Genomic DNA, 27274 nt, shown 5'->3' with positions numbered 1-27274 from the left:
CCCTTTTGCTTTTCAAAGGCCTGTGAAAGTTAGAGATTTCAATATTCTGAGAAAAGTTTAAGGAACTTTAAAACATAAAATATTAGATAATATAGGTTGGAAAACCTCTCTTTTTTTCTTTTTTTCTTTTTTTTTTTCCTTTTTTCTGTCGTTTAAAATTCTCAGGCCAATGCCTTGGATTGATTTCCAACTTCTAAATGCATTTTAAATGATGAAAAATGCACACATTGAGCTTAATCAGACCATATGTTCTGGCTGACAAAGTTGCACACTACAATGTCATAAATGCAGCTTTCTGCCACTAGCCAAGTGAGTCAGAGCTCATGTTACCATCCTGGAGTCTCCCTGTGCATTTGATAGAGCCACCAAGCAGGATGACTACGGGAGTATCACTTGCATGCAAGAGCAGAGACCTGCCTATAGCCAGTGAGTACAAAACATAGAACACAGTTTCACTCTTAATCTTTCCTTGGCGACTGCAGCCAACTCCAACTACTCAAACCAAGGCTGTGTTATCCTTTCCTGAAGACAGACATCTAGCTGAGAAGAATTTGTACTTTTAAGAGTGAAATAGTCACAGACTATAAACTTCTCTTTGGCAAAAACATGGGTCTGACCTCCTTCAGGCTGAAAAAGGAAGTGAAAGCTGGTCTCCTTCATCCTAAGGACATGGTTCTTACCAACAATGGGTAGCAGCTACCTCTTGACCAGGCACCATAGTGGTAGCTCAGCACCATGGTTCATGGTTCAATGGTTCATTTCTGAACCATTATATACAGGAACCTAGTACGTTTCAGGGCAAAGAGAGACAGTAACTTCATGACTGTATGGTTGCATGTCTCATTACAGCTGACTGTTCTACATTTAGAACTTACAGACAAACACTTCTGCAAAGCAAGTAAAAGAATATTTACATATTCATCAATGTTACTTAATACATTGCTTTATTGTGCTGTTTGTCTCCTTACCAGTATCTACAATTGATTCCTGCAACATTTTCAAGCATTCTTGTTTATATTTGTTCCATCCAGTAGTGGTTTTTTCCAGCAGAGATCCTTTGGCCTGTGAGTGAAAATACTGAACACAAAGAAAATCAGTTAGAACCTTGTGGTCTTTTAGTGGCAAGTTTCTTTGCATTATGAGAAATTTAAGAGGAGAGGAGTGAAGAGGAGAGAGGAGAGGAGAATGGAGGAATAGTAGGTAAGCAGGGAGACAAAGCCCTTCCTTCTCCAGGAAACTATTAGTGAATTTTCTTCAGTTGCTCTCTTTTCCTGAGCAAGAAATGTATTGTCATGGGCTATATTACCACAGAAATCTAGTCAACTTCTGTAAAGTCCCTTTTAAAAAATCCACACGGATATGTAATTGCTAGGGCCTGTGAGGATGCACCAAAAACATTGGTATTTCATTCCTCCACTGTAGACAATGAGTGTTTATCTTCACAAATTTTACAGTCTTTACAGGCTTTTAACAGTCAATTTATACCAAGGTCAGGTAATATTTCTCGTGTATTTATGTTTCTACTAGATTAATTTAGGAATCTGATTGATGATAATTTTGAGGACTGTTACTTTTAACAGTATTTTTAAAGATAATCAAGCACACCTGCTTGAATAGTACAGTAAAAAATTGAATAAGAGTAATGAATAAGCAATACCATTTAGCTACTAACACCTTTTCTCCAGTGCATTCTGTACTCCTGCCCAGCACTTCAAAGACCATTTTTTTCTCCAACAGCTGCAACTATGCCATAGGCATCTTTCTTTTCCTCATTTTTTTTTGAGAAAACACAACTGTAAATCTAGTTTTACTTGCCCACCTGCACCAACTGTGTTGCTGTTTTTGCCTGAACAGGGCACAGTTTTGCTGTCATCTTGTGTCTAGAGGGGAGAAGAGTCTTTGTACTCAAATATTTCTTACATAGTGAAAAGGAGTGTTATTTTTATACATGCCAAAATTTTCTCCATATAACACATCTCACACAAATGCATATTTATGTTCTGAGGTTTTATAAGTACATTTATTTTCTTTTTTTTGGTTTGTTTTAGTAATCTTCAAAGCTTGTTTTGCCTAGGCCTTCCTATTATAGGTCAAGAATTCCTTTAAATTCTGAAAAGCTAGATTTCTGAAGAGAATATGATCTGGAACAATTGCATTGAAGTGATCTATTTAGAGACAATACAAATAAAAGCACTTCAAGAACAATCTCCCTTTTACTAGCCTAGCCTTGAAGACAGGCTCAACTTTGCATTTAGTCAGTCTAGTGACAGCAGATTCTGCAGGGCCCCCTCTGGTGTCTGGAAATCAAACATCCCATGATTACAAGAGCTGCCTGCTCCTCTTGGCTGGTCCTGTGCTGCAGGCTCCTGGCTCTTTGCTCCGGCTCTGTGTCTTTGCCTGTTCTCCCTGTGCTGTGTTCTGGAAGTTTTTGTCCCAAAACGTGTTTAGCTCTTCCTAAAAGCAAGAACAATCCACCTTCACAGGGTGCTACCAGACCTATCACCCTCTCCTTTTCTGGGTGAATATAGTCTGAGACTACAAATGAAGCAAAAAAGTGTGTCAGTGTCTAAATGGACACTTGATCTAATTCTTGCAGGATGTGTGGGAGAGGGTTGCTGCATTTATAATACATGGATGGCACTACAACCACAGAAACATGCAGAAGTAACACAGGGGATTGTCAGTGATGTTTGAAAAGGGAATGAGAGAAGAGGCTTAGGAGTCCTGCTTGGACATGCTGACCTTGAGTCACTCCCTCAGCACCATGAAGCAGATAAACAGAAAGGAAAGAGACCTAGATGTTAGCATGGAAAAGTGAGATCAGGGATCAACAGTTGCTAGCACAGAGGAGAGAAATTAGTATCCACTGATAAAATTACTCCTAATATAAATCTTCTCTGCTATTAAAAAAATAAAATTCCCATCTGTAAACAGTAGGGTATGGGATACTTGTGGCATACAAGTTATCAGTGTAAGGGTTGCAATTGTCCTGAGGGGACTCTCATATTTTAACTTGTTCTCTGCAAACATATTTCTGACACATCTCTGTCACACAACACTCTGATTGCAGAGGCCTTTAAGAGGGCCATAGCTGATAATTACTGTTTAAGAAAGAAATGGCTAAAAATAGAAGTGTTAAATGAAAATTACTTGGTGATGTGTTAGATTTGGGCTGTTGAAGGAATGGCCTATTAGGAGCAAAGCAGTAGAGAAAGGATAATGCTAGAGGCTGCTTATAGTTCAGTATCAGCATGATGACTTGATCATTATTTAGCCCAGGGAAAAGAACGTCAGCCTAAGCAGTCTCTGTGCAATATGCCAGCTGCTGTTCTGAAACCCGGGCTTTGAGAGGCCAGAGGCGGGCGTGTAGTCAAAGAACACTGTCACTATAAGTCATCAAAAATGAAAAATTCACTACTGGTTGAAAATGTTGCCAATTGTAATGACCAAATTATGGAAAGCAGACTAAATATAAGTTTTTTAAAAAGCAACAATCCTTATACCAAAGGATGCTTTTAAGCTCTCCAGGGAAAATCAATGTCCTTTTGACTGGACTGGACCCTTTTTGGAAACTGCCTTTCACACATGTCTGGTTGTCCTGAGCTTGTCTGAGCTTAGCAATGTGCCGAGGGCTGAGATAAATAACCAAGACAATGTACGGTTGTGAACTTCACCTGTATCTTTTCCTTCAGACGTATGTTTGCTGTAAAGATAAATAAAATCATATTTATTTACTTTCAAAACAAGAACAGTGGAGACTATTAGCTAGCTGTTACATGAGGCCACTCTTTCATGCATGTTTTTGCTGTGTAAAATGTTGCCTGTCCAATGCCCTGTTTTTAGTCTCAGCTAATTTCCAGACACGCTACTTTGAATTCCAGGCAGTAGAAAGACTATAATTATTCTTCCTTTGATGGTCTTGCAAGATAAGGAGAGAATATTTACAGCAGCCATGAGAAAGGAATGTACGTTTCCAAAATAAAAAGCATCTTGACATTTCCCTCATGTAGGCCTCAAAATGCTGGGAGCCAGGGGAGGTTCTTCAGACACTCCTGGGTCAGTGAACCACATCTGAAGAGGCAAAGACATGGAGATGACGCATTTGTAGAAAAGACTGCTTGATTTAAGGGATAACACTTCAGTTTCTAATAAACAAATGCATTAAACAGCCAAGGAAATGCAAGAAAAACCTCACAGTAACTACCTGTCTGCTTGTCTGGTTCCATTCCTAGAGACAAGGTTGACATACAGTCATGAAGAAGCTCACTCAACAAGAGTGAGGAGCAGTTGAGGCATAAATGACAGTTTCACATCACTTCTTTCTGTAATTGTCGGTTTCTGCAAAGCTGCAGGCAGAGTCAGATAGCCCATACTGCTCATGTAAGTATCTGTGAGAGGCTTCATTTTCTATCATAAGTATTTCTGATGAGAAAAACAAATCAAGTCTATATAAAATCAGAGCTGCACCTGACAAAAAAATTAAAGGTGTCAGCTGACCTTAAAAGTTAATTTGAAATATAGTTAGAAGAATGTATAAAATAATTTCAATTATTAATCAAAAAATGTGCAGATGATTGGAGATTAACAGGGGAGCAGACAAGGACCAGTTAATAAGGGCCATTTCAGTCACAGAGAAGCATGAACCCCTCCGTGGGTGAGAGACTGCACCGTGATAGACATAATGCAACATTTTACTCCTAGAAGCCCTATGTCAGGACTTTTTGAGAATTTATATTTAGTCGTAGAAATGAAGTGACATGAGCCACCTGTAGACAATGTTGCAGTACAGGAGACTATTGACATTTTTGGAGTTGTACATACAAGGATGATGTTGAAAAGGAGTACAAGACAAAATTAATGCATAGTATTTGTCCCTGGTGCAACTCTGCCTGGATAGTACAACTCTGATGGCCATACCTCTAAAGAGATGGTGATAAATCTGCAAGTCATGGGGAAAGTGCTGTAGTGGCTTTAATCATTAAACTCAAAGACTAAGAAATCCCCGTAGTTTTACCTTATCAAAGAAATTTTAAACAGATATTCCACAGCAAACCATGGTGGCTTTAATGGCAGCAACTCGTGAATTGATCATCAGCTACTTACACAGGGTCTACCAAAAGTAGCTAAAAAAAGCAAGCTTGTTGTTTGTATGTTATTATTCAGTCTGCAGTGGTCTCCACTCTCTCAGGGGAAAAATCTATAAGGACAGATATATAGAGAAAGGCTGAAGAATGCTGACAGCACCTTGGAATAAGGAAAATTAGCTTTCTTTCCCTTCTTGGCTTGAAGGGGATTGATGCAGGTGTCCAGGGCAGAAGGCTTTAGTGTTTTCTGCAGTGGGACATCCTGTTGAGGCACTTCTGCGTTAAGTACACTAGAGAGCTGTTCACTGTCCAGGGAGGAGGCAAACTTCGTGGGCTGGGAATGAGGCCTTAAGAGGGAAGGGGAAATTAAGGAAGTGGGCCACCTTGATGTCATATGTCTGTTTAACTAAGTGAAAAGAATTCAACAAAGAAATCAAAGAGACAGGCTTGTCACTATTGTTCTTCAGAGAGGGGCCCAGATTCTCCCAAAAGAATAGAGTCTGCAGTCTGGGTCAATGTGAGGAGCACAGCAATCACTGCTGAGATTGCAGGGGCTTTTCCTGCTTTTGCACTGTGAGAGGAGGCCCAGTTCTGAGAAGAACTGACAAACTTCTCCCTGCATCAGCCATGTGTCTGTGATTACAGATCCCAGTAAGGTTTTATTATGATCTATTATGATTTATTATGATTATTAACTTTTGGGCTACTGAGTGCTATCAAAATTTAAATTTCAATACATGCTCAGTGGTAGAAATACAAGTTTTCGGGTAAATTTACCGTGATCTCAAGCAGTGGCAACATGCAGCTGAGCATGGCTTTTGTTCTCAGTTTTATTTTTCAGCTGACATTCACCCAATAGCATTTAAACAGGACTTCCAAGTCAGAAGAAATTAAACTCCAACATGCAAGACAGAAACTCAGACAGTCCATGTTGTTTTGCCTTACACTGGACATTTCTTCACTTCAGGCTGAAGTTTTGCTGGTAGCAAATGAACTGCCTCAGCCTGAAAGCCTGCCACCCCACTCACACCAAAATTCACTTGTACTGAAATTTGATCAAACTTCCCTGAACTGTTCTTTCAATTCATTTGGTTTGGTCAGAGCCCACAAACTGCACCAAGATGACACCACTCTTTAAAAATATGTTGGATGAGCAGAAAACACTGCCTGAAGCTCTCACTTAGGAAGTGGATTATAGTAATAAACCTCCAAGGTTGCAAACACACTAGTTTAAATTTATTTTTTTCATAACTGACTACAGTAGAATCAGGATTTTACCCTTTTCATTTCTTATACTAATGAAATGAAATATTTCTGCTTATTCAGACTATGTTATTATGGACAGAAAAACCTTCAATTTAGATATAAACTAGAAATAAGATATTTACTTGTTCTTTCAGTTATGATACTGGTTTATTCTGATTGATATTTTTTATATCTATATAGGTGTTTGTTAGAGTATATGGATATAATGATTTAGGATTGTTATTTATTTAAATTTTTATTTCTTATGAAATAAAATATAAAGAGATGTAACACATGTTTCTTTAAACAAGTTACAGGAATCACTATGACAAAGTAATTTACTGTGATTTATAGTCTTGTAAAATTTTGATCTCACAGAAGTCATTGGGAGGTTTTCTGTTAGCATTGATGGAACCAGTGCTTTGGTTGAGGTGTCTTAAGGATTTAAGGTGTCTCATAAACCTGAGAATTGTTTCAGTTCTATATTCATTTATGTGAGAGAAGCTCTAGATTTGAATTATACAAAAGCATTATTTTCTATTAAAAAACCCAAACAAAATATGTGTCTCTTGGAAACTTTTTCTGCATAAAAAAGCTAGAAATATAATTACCATCTCTATAGCACATACATGCAAACCCACTTGCTTAGTAACCCAGCTAAATGGAGGATGAATGGATAGAAATACCTTATTACTTTCAGTTTAAAGTAAGACTATCAATTACACTTCTTCTCATGTACATTTATGTCATAGAAATGTACCCTAAATCTATATATGAATTTTATTCAGATGAATTGAAAATTACTACATCTTAGTAATTTTTAAAAATGTATCAAAATCAAAGCTGATATTAATAAAAAATAATGATTAAAAACATACATGAAAAATTCCTTGAAGTGAATTGCACTGAGATATTTTCTCATTAAATACCTAAATCTCTTCCAAATTATAAGGGAATATAGACAAAGAAGTAAGCTTTCAGGGTTTTTTAATAGATTTAGGAAAAAAGGAAGTTAATACTTTAGTAGGACTCTACAAGAAATAAAAGTAAGAATCGCATACAGATTCCTTTTGTAAGAAGCTGAGGTGCAGAATGAAACCAACACCACCAAATTTCACAAATGTGAGATTTAGTGCTCACCCCTTGTAGGCTAAAAGGCTAAAAGATAATGCTAGAAACAAAACAAAGCTGATTTTAGAACAGAGGAAAACCAGTAGAAAATAAACATGTTTTGCAATAGTATTTATATCTGGTAAGAAAACTGAAAAATAAAAATAATACAATACTGATGAATACCGATATGAAAAAAGATTGTATAAATGGATATAAACACTATCTATTCACTGTATGAATGAGCATTAATAGAAGAAAATTATAATAAATTACCAAGTCAGAGTGAGTTCTAATACAAAACTCTACATCTTCTCAGTCAACTTTTCTCATGACTAAGCTTTAATGAACATAAATTGTTATGTCAGAACTATTTTTGAAACAAACATGCTGTTTGTGAAGGTTAAAATGTTGTGTGATAGGAATCCACTTTTATACTGTCCATTATTAATTATTGAATTAGCTTACCTGTTTCACTAGAAACAATATCATGACAGAGCTGGCAGATGCAGGAGGTATTCGGGACCAGAGTCCCATGCTGGAACAGAGACCAAAAAGTGTCACCATGCCCATTCTAATAAATTTGTCCCCAATATGCTGTTATTTCACTCTACTATAGATCAATTATATCGCCCTGTCCTGTGAAAAAAGGTAGAAATGTCTTCTTTTATGAGTGCAACTGTTTCATGAATCTTCTTACAAATAAGTGAGGAAGACTAGTAAAGTGTCTAGGCTTGCTAGACTTCAACTACGCTTTGTTTTTTTCTGATTAAAGGCAGAGGGAATTTACTCTAAACTTCACAGAAAGTCTGCTTACTGTAGCTTGTCCTTTAGCCAATAAGAAGTCAGAAAACTATTAAAACATTTAAGGGCTGATCCTGTTTCCTTGAGACTCCATGGGAATTTTGCCAGTGGTTTCACAAGAATGCAATCCAACTCCATAAATACGTATATATATTTATATACACCTCATGAAACCATTAAAAGATGCCCTAGAACACAAAAAATCTTTGTGTCAGAACCTTGCTGAATCTAGTTGGCTGTTAGGAAACAGTTCAGCAATAGCTATTTTTATCCTTTCTGATCATATTTTGTGAAATATGCACAGTCAGTGAAGGATCAGGGAGAATCTAAATGTACAAAAAATAATGTTACCAACAGTTAAAGTTTTACTACAATTCTTGTGACATTCAGTGGTTTTTTTACAGCTTCAGATGCAATGTTGGAGAAACTACCAATGAATTTCAGCTTTAATTTTCAAAAAATTGTTTGCAACTTTTCTAGTTGCAGAGAAAAGCCTGACATTAACAAATCTATGTGGTAGGCAGGCTGAGGAAATGGAACCATTTATAATATAAGAATTTTAGGGTCTCACAATTGTCATCGTTTGAGTTGGCAAAATGGAGAGTCAACCAGATGTTGCCTCCTCCATTTCCAAGGGTAATGAAACTTGTGGCTATTTGTACTGGAGGATGGCCCGTGCCCTTCCCAGAACTCCCAGACATCCCAAGCAGCTAAGCTGGAGAACAGAGGTGCAACATTAGGACTGGGGAGGCCAGCAGTAGCCCAGTTTTCAATGCCAGACATAGGCTAAACTCAAACTGTGTGGCAGATACACAGAATCACAGAATTGTCTAGGTTGGTAAAGACCTTGAAGATCATCCAGTCCAACAGCTTGCAGCACACCCCATCAACCTGGCCAGCAGCATGACCTGACTCCCTGTCTACACACATGCCAAAACTTTCTTCTGGAGGAATCCAGGAGGTGGAAGGAAATGATGTACACCCATGTTTCATCTTTACATAAAGTCTGGATGTGGTAAAAAAAGAGTACTGGGACATGGAGTATGGAAGTGCTCTGGGGACAAGTATTTCAAGGTGGAAGTGCATTCAGCCTGCTCTAGAGGCCTGGCAGTAAAGGCACTGGCTGCTCTACACTACCGTGCCTCCTGGGTGGATGTGTCAGTATACATATTACTCCCTGCCATACCTAAGGGCAACTCTGGGGACCAGGCAAAGGTACTTCAAAGACCCCGCCAGTAACTGCTCATCTGTGTATTGCTACAAGGGATAAAAGCACATTTCCTAATAGTAAGATCAGCTCTGTAGCAGGTTAAAGCCAGGGGACCTGAACAGCGCTCTGGCATTGGAGCTGTTCTGAGATCACCATAAGACATGTCCTAGTGCTCAAGAAAGCCTGAGATCTTCCTAGACCCTAGATGAGCAGATCCACAGGGTCCACTGCAGTACATCCTCAGTATTGCTCAGTAGCAGGCAAGTCTTCTCCACTGATAGCTAGCACTCAGCAGCTGAGGGTCTCTTTTCAGTTTTTTACTTCTACAGGTTAATAGTTTTTACCTGCTCACTTTTAAAAATCATCTGATGTTTATACTTGAACAAGCTGTGTGGTCCCTCTCTAGAGTTAGTGCTACCCAGGAGCAGTTCAGTGCAGGAGACCCACATTAAAGTATTCCTGTATTGTAATTACGCTCATAAGTTGTGGCACTAGGTAGTGAAGTCAGAATGAAGAGCTGAAGTTTGAATTCCTAAGTTACTGTTCAGAGTTTTTACTAGAACATAAATCAGGAAGGTCATAATGCTGAATGCTAGCCACAGCTGCCCACCCTCATTCAATCTCAACTTTACTCCAGCAAAAATCAATGAATGAAGGAAGGTCCTTTTGAAGGAAGGTCCAGCTAATCTATTTGCTTCTCTTTTATGTTCTTTATGTTTTCACAGTATGACAGATCTAACCAATAAATGTTCATGCAATACATTTCTCCTATTATACAGAGCATTCTTACATGGCAAATTGGTTTAAAAATTTGTGGTACCAACATTGATAAGCAGAAAACTGGCTCAGTGAAAAATCTGATTAGAGTTGTCAACCAGAAGATATCAATTGACAGAATTTTTCTGCAGTCTCCAGAGACTGATTCACAGCCTAGTACAAGGTCTATTTAGACAAAGAAGGCAACAACACTGTGACATTTATGCTGGTTAAATTTTATAATGGGCATATAAAGCTGCAAAGTTTGTACATATTGAAGAGGTGTCAGTGTCATTCCCAAGTCAACTCAACTGCCTTGAGTTTCACAGGCTTCAAAATATGTTTCAATACAGCCATATGCAGATTACTCCTGGGAATTGGAACATAGATAAGTGTTTAATCCTTAGAAGAATGTTCCTCCCTCCCTCATTCCCTCCCACTGATCCTGTTCTCGGACTTCCTGGGCAGTTGGTAATGCTGTCCAGAAGCAGTGGCAATGCACAGAGGCTTCGCATGGAGTTCATGAGTGCTACACCCTTGTGAAAATACAGTAACACAGAGCTGTAGGAAAAAATAACTCCTGGCTCAATCTGCAGTCTGCTTTTCGGGTTGTGAGATTTGCTCTGTCTTTTTAGTCCAGATACCTGCTTGGTCTTTCACTCTGTTGCTGGCCAGCTCTTCAAGCTGAGATCTTTGTATTAGTCTAAAGCAGGTTTCTATCCTGTTTCTTTGAGTTTCATGCTGGGACTTGTCTAGCCACATGCTTCTCCAACCCTGACATCTTCTGGGTAGAGATTTGTCTTAAAATGCAGAATTATTTTCATTAAAAGATACACATATGACTTCAGTGTCTATCCTGTGGCATCTCTCTCCCCTAGGGCATGTGTTTTGGCCTTACAGTTGTAAAATGAAACAATCATTTACTAACACTCCTGCTCCTTCTGGTTCTTTGCATCACTTATTTGCGTTGTCAAACAGGCAGAAAAAGCAACATATATAACATGCAAGGTGGGAAATGTTTCTTAGATGAAGGAAAAAAATTGTTATTTCACAGATAGCACAGATGTACAGACAGGTAATTCAGCCTTTTCTCTACTGTTTCACCTAACCAGGGAAGACTTCTATTATGTGTTCACGGTGGCACACTAGACAGTGTCCAGAAGCCCATCAATAGCAAAGTCATGTAACTTATGACTTTCCTTTGTCACTGGTGGAATTTAAAACAGATGCAGTCACCTTCTCAGTGGTCTTGGGAAGCGCTCTAAGGCTGTGGAATGCTCTAACTTAGCAACCAGGTTTATCTCCCTAAGAAGTTCTTTGTAGTAAGATTCACAACTGTATTCAATTTAATCAGTGTTCAGTGTACTAGAAGCATTTAGAACTGCAAGATTTTGTTTATTTGCTAGCTGAGAAATGGAGAAGTTCCATCAGTCTGACTACACCTGCTGATCAAGGTAAATATGAATAATTTGTTTATATAAATAAAACTTTTCTGATCACATACTGGGATACCTCCATGCTTCCGTGTTGTTCTGTGTATCTTTACGCTGGTGATTCATTGTGCAAACTATAAATTATTGTCCTGCCTCCTCATATTTCTTTCACAAGACTTTACTGCTAAGCAGCACTGTCCAATATCCTTAATCTCTCCTGCCACATGATTTCTGGTCATGCCCACATCTGTGCTTTCTGTCTTAACTACTAAGCTGGTACAATTTTCTGAGAGGAATGAAGAATGGAATTATAAATGCAGGCAGGTGTTTCACCAGGCAGATATGAACAGAGCTTTGTAAAAGATTGTTTCTAGAATAGTTGATAGTGCAGTCCTGGAGGATGCCAGTTTCAGTTCCTTCTGCAGACAGACGGCAGAGAGCCTTAGCAGCATTTTCTCTCAGTTTCCTCTCTTTAGCCTTGTCTATTACAGCATTCAGTAGCAGTTACTGGTGTGAAGGAACAAGAAAAGTTGCCAAACCTTTCTGTACAGGACATCCCTGCATGCGCTCCAACAGCCCTGATGCCAGCAACAGCAGTGCTGTGCAGTATGTTTGGGAGACAGGAGATGACAAGTTCATTGACCGGAAGTTTCATGCTGGGATTTGGTATTCCTGTGAAGAAATTATAAATGAAGAAGGTGAGTAAAACCATGTAAATTTACTTAAGAAAGTAATTGGAGTTCTTCCTACTTATTTGGTGTCACCTTCCTGTTTGCTGCAATATCATGTATGCATTTTAAAGGAAAAATTATCCTTAAAAAGTTACTCTTCTCTGGAAAGGGAGATCTTAAAGGGTACTATCTAGCCAATTCCTAAAAAATTCCTAGTAAATTCTGCAAAGAACTTTAGAGTGACAGGTTGTAGTACAGATTAAAGGGGTTTTTTTTGTATTCTTCTAACCAAAGCAGCAAAGTTAAGTTACTTTAACAGGATTTATTTTTCTGATGGTTTTAGTCCCTTAGGCAAAAAATGAATGTATTCACCTTAAATGGTTGTTTACAATCCCCTATGGCAACATGAAAAGCACAATGTGATTTTTTGGTTTTAAAAATCATTTGAGCAATTATATCAGTGAGATATTTCACGGATTTCCTCTTAAGCACATGTATTTCTACTTTCTTATTGTGATGTCACCTTTCATAAATCAAAGCAGTGAAGATTATTTTCAAACTGCTAAAACATAATTTGGAGAATTACTAGTCATGAGTGGTGGCATTTAATTGCTTCTCTCTGTGTATGTAAATATCAGTAGAATGAAATTAGCTTGCCATTAAAGAAAGTTTCTAGTTAAATTTGGATCTTTGTATACGGGAATTGTTTAGCTGGGTCAAGAAGTAGGGCATTTATTGTAAATCCAAACCAACACTAACCTTTTTCCCTTATTGCCCTGATCAGTTTACAACTAGAACAAAACTTCAGAGAAATCAAATCAGCTCTCATCTGTGTTATACAATGAAAATATTTTTGCAGTCACCTGTCCTCAAAGTCCAGTTCTACTAGAAGGTCTTGTAAATTATGTAGTTTTAAGGTTGTAGATGTTGAAAATCAGAGCAAAATACATGTCCAAAAGACATCTTTCAGGTGGTGATTGCTATGGATAGCAGAGCTGTTTAATTTGTGCATCTGCTATGGAAGTTCTTTTTTTCCAACTTGGTGCAGTTAGTAGCTAAAAAACCACACCCAGTGTTTTCAAAGCAGAACAGATTAATTCAAAGAGCTTTGTTCACCACATCTGTGTGCGGATCAGGAGGCCACATGGGTTTGAAAATCAAAGCTTACAGAAAGAAATTGGAATCAGGCTTAGAAGAAATTTGTGTGAGCAGCAGCCTTGTTGCTGTAAGGAAAGCAAGTCTTCCTTCACAGGGAAGGAAGATGGTATACAGATTGCCAGTCTTTCAAAGGAGTTGATCATTTTCCCATTCTGGCTTTCAGAGCTACAACTTTTTGGAAATCAATTCATAGCCTTTCTCTAAGTCTCTGAGACTCTGGTTCTGCCCTAAAAACATCTGGAAGGATTCTCTAGTTAAGTCCCAGGAGTAAGTCCATGTACAAGAGTCTGTATGTGTATAAATATACATCAGAAAGAGTTTCTCCTGATCTCAGTTTGTTTCTCAGTTTGTGCCTTTATGATAGATTTTGCATTTTCTGCTTTCTATTAATCTATTTCTTTATTTCATTACAGAATACAGAATAATCCTGAATATTATTGTTAATTTTTTTTTTTTTTAGGTGAGAAATGTAGAAGCTTCATCAGTCTGACTCCAGCTGCTGATCGAGGTAGGTATGCATATTTTTTTGTGTAAATAAAACTTTCCTGATCACATTTACCAAGAAAATATACTGAATTTTTATATCAAAAATGCTTGATTTAATCCCAGGTTTTTGTCCTTTATTTAGCTTTCAACTTCAAAATTAAGTCCACATGATTTAAAATATGAATCCATGTCTTTTGAAACCACTTCATTTGAATATGAATGTTATTTAAAATTACTTTGAATATGGGTAGTGGAAGTAAAGATTTACAAGTTTTGGCCCCTCTCTCCTCATACCTCCCTATTCCCAGTCAGGAATTTTGTGGCTTGCATGATGCAGCCTGCACAGGGCAGAGGGACAGGCCGTGTGTGAACAACAGCAGGCAGTATGCTGAAGGGACTTGAAGGAGATGTGTCTTGATGGCAGTCTGAATCCTCTCCCAGTACCTTACACGGAGCTGTAAGGAGGAATTTCCATTCCACTGAAAGCAGAGAGCTGCCCTCTTTCTTTCAAAGAACAGCTCATGTTCCTACAAAACATGCCTGCAGATGCTGTTGATCTCCCCGCCTCCAATGTAAACCCTACCACTGATGTGGTTAGACCAATCGCTTTGCAAGAGGCTGATTCAGAAAAAAGTCTTCCTTCTTCTCCATGGGGTTGAAACTGCATGTCCAGGATACTAGTACTTTCCTAGATACGCTATTTCGGCCCCTTGGGGAAGAAGAAATACTCAGTGTCTGAAGGCTAGTTCTCCTTCCCTCTATTTGTCACTGCGCAAATAATTCAAGATTTTTTATAGCATGTGAAAAAAATATAAATGAGATGTGGTTCTTAGTCACATAGACTAAGGAGGGGTGGATTATGGTCCCTGCCCTGAGAGCTCCTCACATGTGAAACCACTGGTGGACACAGTGCTGAAACTAACTCTGTGAACAGCATTGGCAAGTGCCACAGGCAAGTCAGATCAGGACACTTAAGACAACATCTAGGTACCTGATAACCACACTGAGAAGCTATCCCTGCGTAGTGAAATCCCCTGTGGGAATAGACTCCTGCCCCACACAGGAGAAGACCGAGTTTGTGTTCTGCATGTGCATATAACTGCTGTGCACACAGAACTCAGGATGTGCCAGGCTCACCCCTCCTGAATTTATTATCCCTAGGCATCATACACAGGGATTATCACAGCTGATCAGTGCATATGTAGTAATGGCTCACTTATCAAAAATGTTGAGATGCAAACTCTCATAGCTGGAGCAGCCAATACTGTTGGGCAATGTAAGAACTGGAGTTCCTGAACAAAATCAGAATTGTTTACTGAGGCAAAGATTTTCTGGAGAAATAAACCTTGCCCAGGAACCCCTACACATAGCCTGGCCCAAGAATTTAATGTCTAAATGGCTTTTGAATAAGAGAAGTCCCACAGACACTGTCAAAGCCTGCAGTAGGGCTTATTTACCACACAAACATTGTTTACTGCCATATGTAGTGTTTAATAATCAATTAAATGTCTTAGCATTTTTTTCTGGTTTTAAGTCATGATTGTTAGTATATACTTTCACATGAAATCACTATTTGAATCTACAACCAGGTGTCTCAGGCCACACTTACTTTTTTTTAAAAAGGTTTGGGAAGGTTGTTGGTCAGTTCTTGCTATGATCTGTACACAAGAAGACCTCCTGCTCCTGACTGTGGGACATTAGCATGCTAATAGTAAAACAGCAGGCTGAGAAACTTTAATGGAAAGATTGACTTCTTGCATAAGATATAATTAACAGATAATCAGAAAGAGATGAATTAGAAGATAACCAGAGAAATGAATCTCAGTGAAACCTGGAGGTTCATGAAGGCTTCTCTGTCCAAAAAAATCAAGATCCTATTTGGTGGAAAATTAAACCTACTGGGAAGACTTTATTTAATGACTAGACCCTCAGGCCATGTGGCTGTGTGCATGCCCTTCAGTTTGCTAGTTGGCTAACATGGTCTTCTGTTTTGGTACAATTGTTTCTGGACTCAGCAACCATGATGTCAACAGCTAGATAATTGAATGAACTTTGGTTCATCATAATTTTAGAGTAGCTACTGAGTATAAAATCGTACTGCCCCACCTGTACTGTAAGTTTCTTAAGTGTATAGCAGGAATGTGAAAGTGCTCTTCCACTAAACAGACAAATCAGTAGAGGGAATTATAATTTAGGGTGTCCATTGACCTTGAAGTCTTCCTATAGGTGTTATAATAGAATCCTCACAGCCTTTGAGCTTTTCTTTAATGTTGTGTAAACAACATAAATGAAGAAAGAAATGGTGAAAATACTGAATGACTGCTTATAAAATCAGTGCTATTGATTTGATTTTCCAGGGGTTTTCTGGCTGTCTATTGTAGCAGAGTTTCTGTACATCATTTTGCTTCTGACTGGAGCCATTCTTATGTCAGTAGAACTGTGCTACTACAGTGCTGCCATTGATGGGCTGAAGATCAACGCCTTTTCAGCAGTAGTCACCGTGCTAGCAGGTACAGTTAAGGATCTCAATTTATTGCATCCAGAAAATGCAACATAGATAGACTTCCACCTGAAAATTAGTAAGTGTTCAAGTTTCAAAACTCTTACAATACCTATGGAGATGCTAACAATACAAGATGCAGAAAATTTTTACGGAAAATATTATTTTCAATTAAGCATTTCTTAATATGATTATTTTTATATTTTATATTTTTAGTTTTTACTATTTTAACTTAATTGTTTTAATTTTATAATTTTAAATTTCATTGTCAGGTTGGTTGTCAAAGATAAAAAAGTAACATACTCTTCCAAATAACTTGCTTTTTTTTTTAATTTCCAACATGTTAAGTATAAAAATAGGAATAGCCAAATTAAAATAGGATTTTTAGGAGGGAATAAGATGTAATTGGATAATTGTTAGTAGAGAATCATCATTAAAATTGTCTTTCATTTTCTGCATGTTACTTCTTAATCCAGTGCTATTTAACCATGTTATCCTCGGCAAATTCTTCAGAGGTTTCCTAGTCCAGTCTGAGGAATCTGTTTTGAGTTGTGTTGAGTGGGAAGAGGTTGGACCAGAGACTTCTGAAGGCGTCTTACAGCTGAAGTACTCTGTGATTCTGTCTATATTATAGAATTGTTACCAAGGAATGTTGCAGTAAAACCAGCAATTATGGGTAACATGAAAAATGTTTCCTAGAGCAATTAATTTTAGAGCCAGAAGCAATCATACTATTTATCTACTATAATTTCTTGTGGAACACATGCCACTGTGCTTCATATGGTCAGGGTTGTTTAGAATTCAAAGTGATTTGTACATGGTGAAATCATATCTTTTAGTATGGCATCTAATTACAAGTCAAACACCTGGAAGACGATGAAGAATTAATCTCAAGATTGTCTTTGTCAAAATTTTGGACTTTGATCCTAATCCTAATGTTTCTGGATTTAGTGTTCATACATTTGTGATTGTTGTGCTTCTCTTCATGATTTAAAGATTTTTTATTATACTTTATCCTCTTAAACATGATCACAAATGTAATTAATTTGCTAATCTCATTTTTGTTGACTAAATAAATCAAGTTCATTAAACATCTGACCATGATAATGGGGAAGAAATATTTTTCTTCCCTTCTGCAGAAGCCATTGCATAGTTGAAGACAACTATCATGTCTCCTTCATCTTCTCTAAAAGAAATGATCGAGAAACATGTCATATGACTTCACACGTATTTCTAAGATCGCTCTTGCTGCTCTAGTCTTTCTCTAGCCCTGTTTTTGGACAATATTCCTAGAGGGCTGTGCTAAATGTGGACACCAGGCTGAACCTCCAAGGACTTTAACAAGCACAATTTATATTCCAGATGGTGACTTCTGAAATACTCTAGTTTTGCTTAATTTTGTGGAAGTGTCAAACTTCTAGGGACCCATCACTCTGCCCTGAGTTAGTCCCAACTCTTGTAAACCTTTCCTGACAGATATTTGTCTACCCCCATCTTAAAAAATCCCCAAGCCCAAAAAACTACCACCACCACCACCAAAAAAACCTCAAACCAATGTTCTCTCTTTGGAACTAAAGTTTCTGTCACCTTCTTAGGAAATGTATTACAACTCATACTGTTCTAAAGATTTTCTTCATGTCTAATCTAAAGCCCCAGCTGCTGTAATTTTTTGCAGCATTTCTTTTAGGTTACCCACCTGCAACAGAGAGCAGATGAATCCTTCCTCCTTGTAGTTAACTTTTACACATTTGAAGATTTCTCTCTCAGCTCCCTATAGTTCAGAGAGCAGTTCCCAGACTTTGCTGCCTGTGAACTCTGAGAACTTGCTGGAATATCTCCTTTCTTCTGAATGACTTTCCTGAAAGGTGTTCAACTAGTTAAAAATCTCTATTATCACCAGTTCTACTAATTACTTAAAAACCCCCCTATTTCTCCTGTATCTCACCAAACCTCATGATCCACTGTCATGTCTATTTCCAAAGAAATAGTGAGCTTTATTCAACTCTTTAGATAGTTTTGCCCACTATTAGCAGATTTTCCTTCTCCCAGTAATCATAAATATTCACTTTTGTTAATAATCTTTTTGGTTTTGGCATGTACAGTATTAAGAAGGCTTACACAGCAAGCAGCAAGCTTTTCCTGGATGTTCTGTTTACTTCCACTAGTAACATTTTTTTAAATATTAAAAAGTGGAAGCGCATCTGTCTTAGCTATTAAACATGTATAAATCCTTTGTAGATATAAACCAAATCTAGTTGCCCTAATCTGTAATGAAGATGTGATTTCTTATGCTCTTTATTCTAGCAGACAAATGCAAATTAAAATTCAGCTACTGGAAACAGTACCTGCATAATTCTAGCTATATTGAAAACACACAATTAAAAAAACCTGTTACAGTATTTAGCTATTGAAAAAAAACCATGTTAAAGCTAATGTTGACTTCTCAGTTCCCTCAGTCTTTAGCGCAGATTGAATAAAATCCTAAAATGTATGTTCTATCTTGTGCAGAACATGGTGACTTAAAGGCAAAACCAGTGTGAAATTTTCTTACCATAGTTATGTGGGTTTATAATGTCCCACATTAAGCTTTTGACTCTACAGAAACTATTATTCTAATTTGTGAATGTTTTCTCTTAAATACCTGTGCACTGCTAGTTAACTCCACTGCTATGAAATACACATTATTGATACCGCTGTCCTGCTGCCTTCAGTGGCCTTTGTTGAAAATGGACATTGACAGTCACCCTTATGTGACTGTGCTTGCCTATCTATATTAGTTAAGCTCTCACCATTTCTCAGGCACCAAACTGCCTTGATGCCACTGCTGACATTTGAGCCTGACTCAGAATTTAATCCTTGTACAAGAGCTAAGAGGAGAGCTCCTGTGCTGGAGCTCCTGTTCACACTCCACTTGTATGCGTTTCTAGGCAGCTACACTGGAGGATTCAGGACAGACACTGGTGTAAGTCAAAAATAGCGATGACATGCCACCTCTCTGGTGCGAGATGAACGACTGGTCTCCGTTCTCGAATCGCCACATCGGCAGTCAAGCTGCTCTCTCCATACAGTTTATTCAGGAATATGCTATCAGGGTGCCAGCTAACTACCAAATGCGGTGTTTCACAGCGTGAAGCCTCCTGGCTTTGTGCCACATAAAAGGCCTCTCCTAATTGCCTCTTCAGGCAATACCAGTACTTCAGGGAAGACCATTTCCCAGTGATTACTGAAGGCAGGTCATTATCAGCCCTGACTTGTTACGCCCTAGTTTTGTAAGAATTCATGAAAACGGACCTACTTTGGGAACACCTAACAAATTGGGTCTTGAGAGTTTGGTGGAGGACCGTCTGCTCTGAGAAGCTAATCTGGTTTAGACAGTGGTATAGTTGATTACTGCAAAGGTATTTATGGATTTGTCAGTGAAGCTGGAAATAAAAAAACACATGTTCACAGGGAAGTTCACTACTGGAAGATAAATTGTTAAAGGAAAACCAATACACTTAAGATTAGGCAGCGGCCTAGCAGCAGTTTTGAAAATTAAATTATTAAATGTAAGCCCCTTTCATAATCTAGACTTCCAGTGCTTTTTAATGGCCATTAAGTGTTTGTTCACTTTTTCATTCACCTACATAACTTTGATAAATCTGGCTGCAATTAAGGCCCTGGGAAAGGGCATATGACTCCATGCCTCTGAAAAATCTTTCCAGGAAGGATAGGAAACTGGGAAACATGTCCTGTGTGATGCAACTTTGTTGCAACAGCTGATCCCTGCTGAGGGTTGAATTACTCAGAAGTTCTCAGAGGACGAGAGCAAATCAACTTGTTGCCTTTTAAAATCCATGGGCTGCATGTCCCATTGCTCCCCTAGATTCCTTTAGCGTATGAGTAGGTGTCAAGGGACTGTATTAGTGACTGTATTGGCAAATGCAAAACACATAAACACAGTTTATATTGCTCAGTATTTTTGAGTGATTTATAGAATTTAGATATAAAATATTCTTCAAGTGCTCAAGGCACAACTGCAAAAAGTTGAGAAAGAAGAATGCCCTCAATTTACATTTTCTAATGTTCTTATGATATTGTATTTTTTAGGTCTCCTGGGCATGGTTGCTCACATGATGTACACAACTGTATTTCAAATGACTGTGAATCTTGGTCCTGAAGACTGGAGACCTCACACATGGGATTATGGCTGGTCCTATTGGTACCTATTTATATTTGGTTCTTCCATTACATTTCAGTCACTTCACCCTATGTTCAAGGAATGCATACGTAATTTATAAGGAATGTGTCTACCTTATTTCAGTTCTGGGGATGCAGCTGTTTTTCTCCAAGTTCAGTTATTTTATTATTGCATAGAATGTATAAGCTTGTGAATTTTGCATTCGCCATCCTTTAGACAGTACAGAGACCTCCAACTGCTCTGCATGAAGCAGAGGTTCTTCTCCATACACATCAGACCCAGATTTAGTACCCTCATTTCCCAGGACATCTACCTTGCATAAGTTGTTTAAAACTCTTCCAGCTTTAGCCATTTAGGCTGATTTTTTTCCTTATCAGATATATGCTTCAGGTTGTTGTATGTGGAGCATAAATCAAAAGTCAATCGGGACCAAAATTTTGGGTCAGTAGAGCAGAGCTCAAGCTGTTTGTCTCTTTCATATGTGCTCTGACAGCTGAGATCACAGCTCATTGTCACTTATTCTTTCTACTTTTATTGTACCAACAAGAACTTATGATGCAGACTTCCTAGGGATTTTTGCAGTGAAATAAGGTGTTTCTTTTGTCTTTTGTTCTGTTGCTTTTCACCTTCCTAAGAACTCAAATCTCATTCAAAGGTCACTGTATATTGCTCTGAATCTTTCCAGGAGTCTGTTTCCCAAACCGCAGTGGTTTGTTTGAAGCTATTGTTACATGTGTATAAATGGAGATGCTTCTCTAGTGGTTTCAGATCACTGAAGGATGGGCCTGGTCAGTACTCCCAAGCTGGAGATTAACCAGATCATGACAAATGGTGTATCTCATCCTGTTTGTCCAGCAGATGAGGTAGCCCATCCTCTGTATGTCACACACTTGCTGGAAGTGAAAAGAGTGATCCCCCTTCTGTCAGGAAGAACTGGTCTGAGAAAGTCCAATACCAAATATCCAGACAACATCCTGGACAATGTCCAGGGGCTACTTGGATACCCTCAGTAGGTATCATAGGAGTGTGCAGGATCTTCAAATACTGTCTTCTTCTCTCCTTTCAAACTTAGATACTTTTTGCTTCTTTGACTCTCACTGCTTCCATTCATTCATGTTTTTCACTGAAGAGTGGTCAGTAGAAAGAGGGGGAGTGTTTCTTTGTTGCTTCCCCCTTCCTATGGGAATGGAAACAGAAAATTGCAGACTGGTACTAAGAAGCCTGTTCCCTCCTTTCCATCCTACTGGGAGGAGAAGAATCATATCACTGTCACTATTGCTGTTACTGACACAACTCCACTGATGCCACTATTGTCACCATCATCGTGTTCATCACTGATGTCATCACTGCTGCTACTACAGCCAGCCTTCTTCTGAGCACCTGGACTAATGACTTTCATCATGTGGCACACACTCAGGATTTCATGAGTGCCCTCTAATGATTCAGTGCAGCCTGGGCTATTGAATGTCCAAAGAAACCCTTCTACCAACACAAGACTTTCCAAGCCATTGGTGCCTGCATACAGGAAGACATTGAGGAGATGGTCTGTGTGGTGCCTGTTTTCTAATCAATTCATTTTTCTGTCAAGATTCAGTTTCTTCTTTCCTTTTTTTCAGCCTAAAGTCAGCTGCATCACGCTGTTTGATAGTAATCTAAAAATAAAGCAAAACATACATACAGGTACCTCACTGTCTCCTCCCAGCTGCCTCTCTTAGTTTCTTTCCTCTTATCTTTTTTCATATATAATGTTGTCTCTCTTCTGAAAACCTACATCTGCATCTCTTTTCCTGTTGTATGAACCCTTCAGTCTCCTTAGCTGCTCTCCCATTGACTGTATGTGAGAATCTTATCTGATGGTGAGAGAGGAAGGATGTTGAAGTTATTTGTCTTTGACACGAAGAAAGCGAACAGATGCCAAAAAAAGGGGCATTAATGATTATAACTGACACTCCTTTTCTAATTACCTCAGCACCCACTTGTGGCCAACAATGTCACCAAGACCATGACAGGGACATGGGCAGGAAGAGACACAGGCAAAGAGTTTGCCACTTTTACATTGGGACTTATAATGATCTCCTCAGTAGCCAAAAAACCCCAAAGAATTTGGTCCATGGCAGCAGCTTTTCATCCTAATCACCAGACCTTATAGAGCAGCTGTCACTGTTCCTCCTCTGTCCTCGCATCCAGCTGCTGTGGCCAGGGTTTTTCTTCCACCTGGCCTAGGAAGCATGAAGACCTTTCTTTTTCCTTTATAGTGCTGGAATTACTAATGATAGGTAGACTCACTCTGTGGTATCCCTGCACATCTCTTTAATAAATCCCTCCGTATCTCTCTTTTCTTCAGCAGCTTTCCTAGAGTTTGAAATATTTTTCTATTATTGGTGATCTCTCACTCTCCTTGTGTTTATCAGATTGAGGCATCCTCACATCAAGAGACAACATTTTCTCTCTAAAGACCTGTCATGTACTAAATTCCCATACACACCTCATACAGGATACTCCATGTAGTAAAAGGAAAACTCATAATCCAGCCTGAGCTTCTATTGGCATTTCTCTTATGCAGATGAATGACTGGTTGCTTTAGTTTGCTTCTTTGTTGAATCAATCTGTTTGATTTCCCCTTTTGTTATTCTTTGGGCAGAATTGAAATTGAACACTCCCCTTCTTGAAGCTGAGTTTTCACTGCAGCCAAACTGCCCTTTATTCTCTGACTCTCAATGGCAAGACTTCACTCACTTCCTTCCTCAGTTCTCTCTTGTCAGATGGGGGACTTTGCATTTTTTCCAAATTGTTCATGGAAAAGGAAAAATTTCTAGCAAAAACTTTGAAGAATTACAGTGATATACTTCTCTCATTGTCAAAGGAAACCATTTACTTCTGTCTTTTGATATTTCTCTTTTAACACAGTATTGATCTACAAAAGAATCTGATCATAAGAGATTAATTTCTTTCAGTCTTTGCTAAGAGGCCTTTATAGAAGCTTTCTTGAAATCAGTTTCTCACCCTCATGTGACTGAGTCCTTCAAAGGGCTTCAACAGATGGATTAGGAAAAACACCTTCAACAAAAACTGTCCTTCATAATATCAGTTCTATCAATTTGTCTAGTAATGCTACTGTGTTTCAGTTATTCAGCCAAAAATGCCTATTACATGAGTCAGGACTACTGCACACCTGTCAGTTTTATCTTATTCCAGAGTCTGAATCTTCAGTTCTTCTCTACCGTGGTTGGTTTAATCCACAGGTTACACACCACCACTGGTAGGCCTGCTTTCCCATTTTTGCTGCATTCGAGTGTGGAGGTAAATTTACCTGCTTCTGGTGATCTTCCTTTATTCTTTCTATCTCTGTTACAAGAGCTCTCTGCATTTGAGAGTTAGTCAGGGTGTAGTCTGACTGACTTTAGGAGCAAAGATAGTTTAAGCTGCTCCCCTTCTCCCCACTTCTAGGAGTCATTCACATCTATGTGCCATACTCCACCATCCTCAAATTCTGTCAACACATCTGGTTGTCTGATCACCCTGGAAACCAATCCTGGCTACAAATAATGCTTAAAAAAAAAAAAAAAAAAAAAAAAAGTAAAGAGGAGTTATTAAGAAGCCTAAATGAGTTTGTTGATCTACAGCAAGGATGTGGGAACAAACAGCTCTGAGGGAAAGGAGAGATAAGCAGGTGTTTCTTAAATTGATTTCTCCACCAAAGCACATGTTTTTGTTAGATAATCATGACCTTGTCATGCTAAGAAAGGCTCTCATGAGTATGTTCCTCCACTGTGAACTCCAATTCATTCTGCTGTGGCCATATGTTTACATGTTACTTTTATACCTTCAGCACCCATTGCCAATTCAGTAGTCTGGAAGTTTCACACATTTTCAGCAAATTGTACCTCAATGTCATTTTTTAGTTCTGTCTTCTTATGATTTTACTTCTAACACTTCAGAGTTCATGTTCTTTTCTCTCTGTTTAGTCAGGACTTGTATTTTCTCAGGAATGCGTTTTAGTGCCTTTTTTAGCTAGCTATTCAATTGTGCCTTCTCTTTTCTTTTTAACCCTTTTGGATAACTGGCACACATTTTTCTCATTGTCACCTGTGAGATTTGTAGCCTCAATAACTGCACCTTTTAATTTTTTATGCATCCTCTTTTTTTATAGTTCCCCTTTCCGATATTAAGCTTTAAGTAGAGTAAACAGAAATCTGAGGTAGGGTTTCATAAACAGGAATGTTAAATGTGAATATTATAACCAATATGTAGAGGTCAACTACGTTAGCCAGGTATGTAGACGGTCATTAACCAAGAATCTTTCTTTCTCCCCAACTATGGTCCTCTCCCTGACACACACTGATACAATCATATGCATGCAGTGTTTTCAAAAATAAAATTGAAGGACTTGGGTATGAAAATGTTCTGCTAATTTCTGATAAACCTTTTTGTTTATAGCCTCGCGTGGGCTTCCTTTGCTTGCTGTATGGCTGCAGCTGTCACCACTATTAACAAATATACAAAAACTATTTTGGAATTCAAGAACAAAAGAAAAACGCTGGCAAGGAATTTAAAGGTTAAATACAAGTTTTCTGATCATACAGCTCCAGAGAAAGCTTGCAATGTGTATGTGAACTCTTTTCACAACAGTACAGAGGACCATGCACACCCAATAAAAGGCTTGCATCAACTGGCCACTGTTTCAGTTCTGTAAATCTGAACCGTATCTCAAGGCATCCTGTAATTTGTAATGCTAGATCAGAATGAAACAGTATTAATTAATAAAAATGTGTATTTGTATAGCATTAGTTATTTTTCTTAATAAATAAATTATATTTCCATGAATGTTTCAAGGAAGTCTTAGTATTTAAAAGTCGATTCTGGTGTCTCAGTTCAGGAAAAGACAGTGACACAGGTTCTCCACTGCTCTGATTTTTATGCAGTCTCTAATGTTAATATAAGTATGTGAGTTTGTTAGAATTTCAGAGCATTATGGATTTCCACCCTAATTCTTTATTGAAAAGACTGTAAAAAATCCCATCCCAACACCCAAATCCACAAAGAGTAAGGCAGCAAATAATGCAACTCACATGTGGTGCATGGTTTGAATAATTTGTTATTAAAGGTACAATCTCTCCAGGAAAATCTGTGTATTACAGCTTATGATTCAAGAGTTTCATCATACGCATAGCGGTAGGATTTGTTGTGAAAGAAAGGCTAATAGAGGGAAGAGGCTTTCAATGTAAATACTAGTCATTTAAAATGGCTAGGAAAACAAACAGAAAGCTGGAAGATACATGGTTGTAGCCAGCACACAACTCACCTGTGAAATTCTCTAGGTATCATTCTGGCAATGTCAGAATGTCAGAAAGAATCAAAATTTGATTTGTGATTATTATACATGAAGAATAATCTACAGTCACATTGAAGATGGGAAAGTAGAAATGATTACGTTTGTCATAGATCAGGAATTTGCAGCTGCTCCACTCTCAAGATCAGTGTGGAGTTTCCCCATGGAACTAGGCCATGTGTGCCTAGTCTCTTGGATATCAGCTTTTCATTGTTGTATGAATCCTCCCACTAATGAACCCTCTAGGAAATGCACTTGTGAATGGTGGGTGGCAAAGGCCTTACACAGTATGCTGAGCAACGCTGGGCTTTAGAAAAATCACTACACATTTTTTTTCAGGCAAAATGATCCTAACATAAACATAGTCTGAACTTGTCATGCCAGCAGAATCCGTAGTATATCAGTTTATGGCCAGTGATGATGGAGTTGATAATAGGTTAGCACAACAAAAAACAATTAGCTCAGAAGGAAACCATGGCCCATTAGTGGCAAGAGAGGAAAATTGAGAGACAATAAAGTGAGGTGACATAAGCCAGTCTCCTCAGAAGGGAGGTGGTGGGTGGTAGGAAGTCCACCAAGGGGTGGGTGGCAGGCACCTGGGCCCAGCCTCCATCTGCTATGTAACTGGCCTTTGGGAGTGCTGTGAACTCAGGACAGGCAGTTTGTGGGCAGGATGCAGGCAGGGGCCTCAGACACTGCTTGGACTGTTGCTGGCTGCTGGTGCTTGCAGTTTGGGCAAGAGTTCTGGGGTCTGCTTCTAGTTCTTCTTGGAACAAGTTCAAGGCTCCTCAGACCCAGGTTGCAGGTGGGAAAAGCTCCCTCCCAATCAGGGAGTTTCAAGCACTCATGGAACTATTGCTAGGGAGAGAGCTATATGACTGCTGGACTGCAAGCCTAAGGCCCAGAGCATCACTCTTCAAAGCAGCAGAAACTCTGCTGAAGGCAGTGTGTGAGTGTTCAGCATTGGTGGTGACATGTCAGCAGGCGTTGTCCCCAGCACCAACCTGAACAATTGTTCCAGGCACATCAGAGGTCTTGGCCCAGACTGGGCTCCTGAGGAAGGATGAAACTCTCTGTCTGGGTCCAGGTCCCCTTGCTGAAGCTGGAGCAGGTGAAGGCAGCACCCATACCTGTAGGAGGTGTGCTGTGACTGAGAAGCTCTATTGAAGTTAAGGAGCTGTGGGAGGTGGTGAGAAGGCTGCATAGCACAAGGGATGATGAAAAAAAGATTGACAAGATCTTCACAGAGACACTGCAAAGGTGAGAAGCCTGAACTCCTATAATGGACAGAAGGAAGACCATCCGGAG

General features: G+C 38.7%; 2 protein-coding genes across 2 annotated transcripts in view; one reads left to right on the top strand and one right to left on the bottom strand.

Annotated features, from left to right (window-relative positions):
- GLP2R (glucagon like peptide 2 receptor) overlaps nucleotides 1–8012 on the bottom strand; it is a 40731-nt gene extending 32719 nt beyond the window's left edge. The window contains exons 1-2 of the mRNA XM_074889129.1: nucleotides 7908–8012; nucleotides 969–1062 (exon numbers count right to left, since the gene is read on the bottom strand). Of these exons, the coding sequence (XP_074745230.1) occupies nucleotides 969–1062; nucleotides 7908–8012 (199 nt within the window). The remainder of the gene's footprint in view (nucleotides 1–968; nucleotides 1063–7907) is intronic.
- A 3260-nt stretch (nucleotides 8013–11272) lies between these two features.
- On the top strand, nucleotides 11273–25461 carry GSG1L2 (GSG1 like 2). Its single transcript, XM_074889619.1, has 6 exons — nucleotides 11273–11284; nucleotides 12022–12340; nucleotides 13932–13979; nucleotides 16315–16467; nucleotides 20547–20658; nucleotides 25075–25461. The coding sequence occupies exons 1-6, from the start codon at nucleotides 11273–11275 to the stop codon at nucleotides 25328–25330; spliced, it is 900 nt and encodes a 299-aa protein (XP_074745720.1). The 3' UTR covers nucleotides 25331–25461.
- Nucleotides 25462–27274: the final 1813 nt, after the last annotated feature.

This window comes from Strix uralensis, chromosome 19, assembly GCF_047716275.1.
Source record: "Strix uralensis isolate ZFMK-TIS-50842 chromosome 19, bStrUra1, whole genome shotgun sequence".
Lineage (NCBI taxonomy): Eukaryota > Metazoa > Chordata > Aves > Strigiformes > Strigidae > Strix > Strix uralensis.
This window is presented reverse-complemented; position numbering and strand designations above follow the sequence as displayed.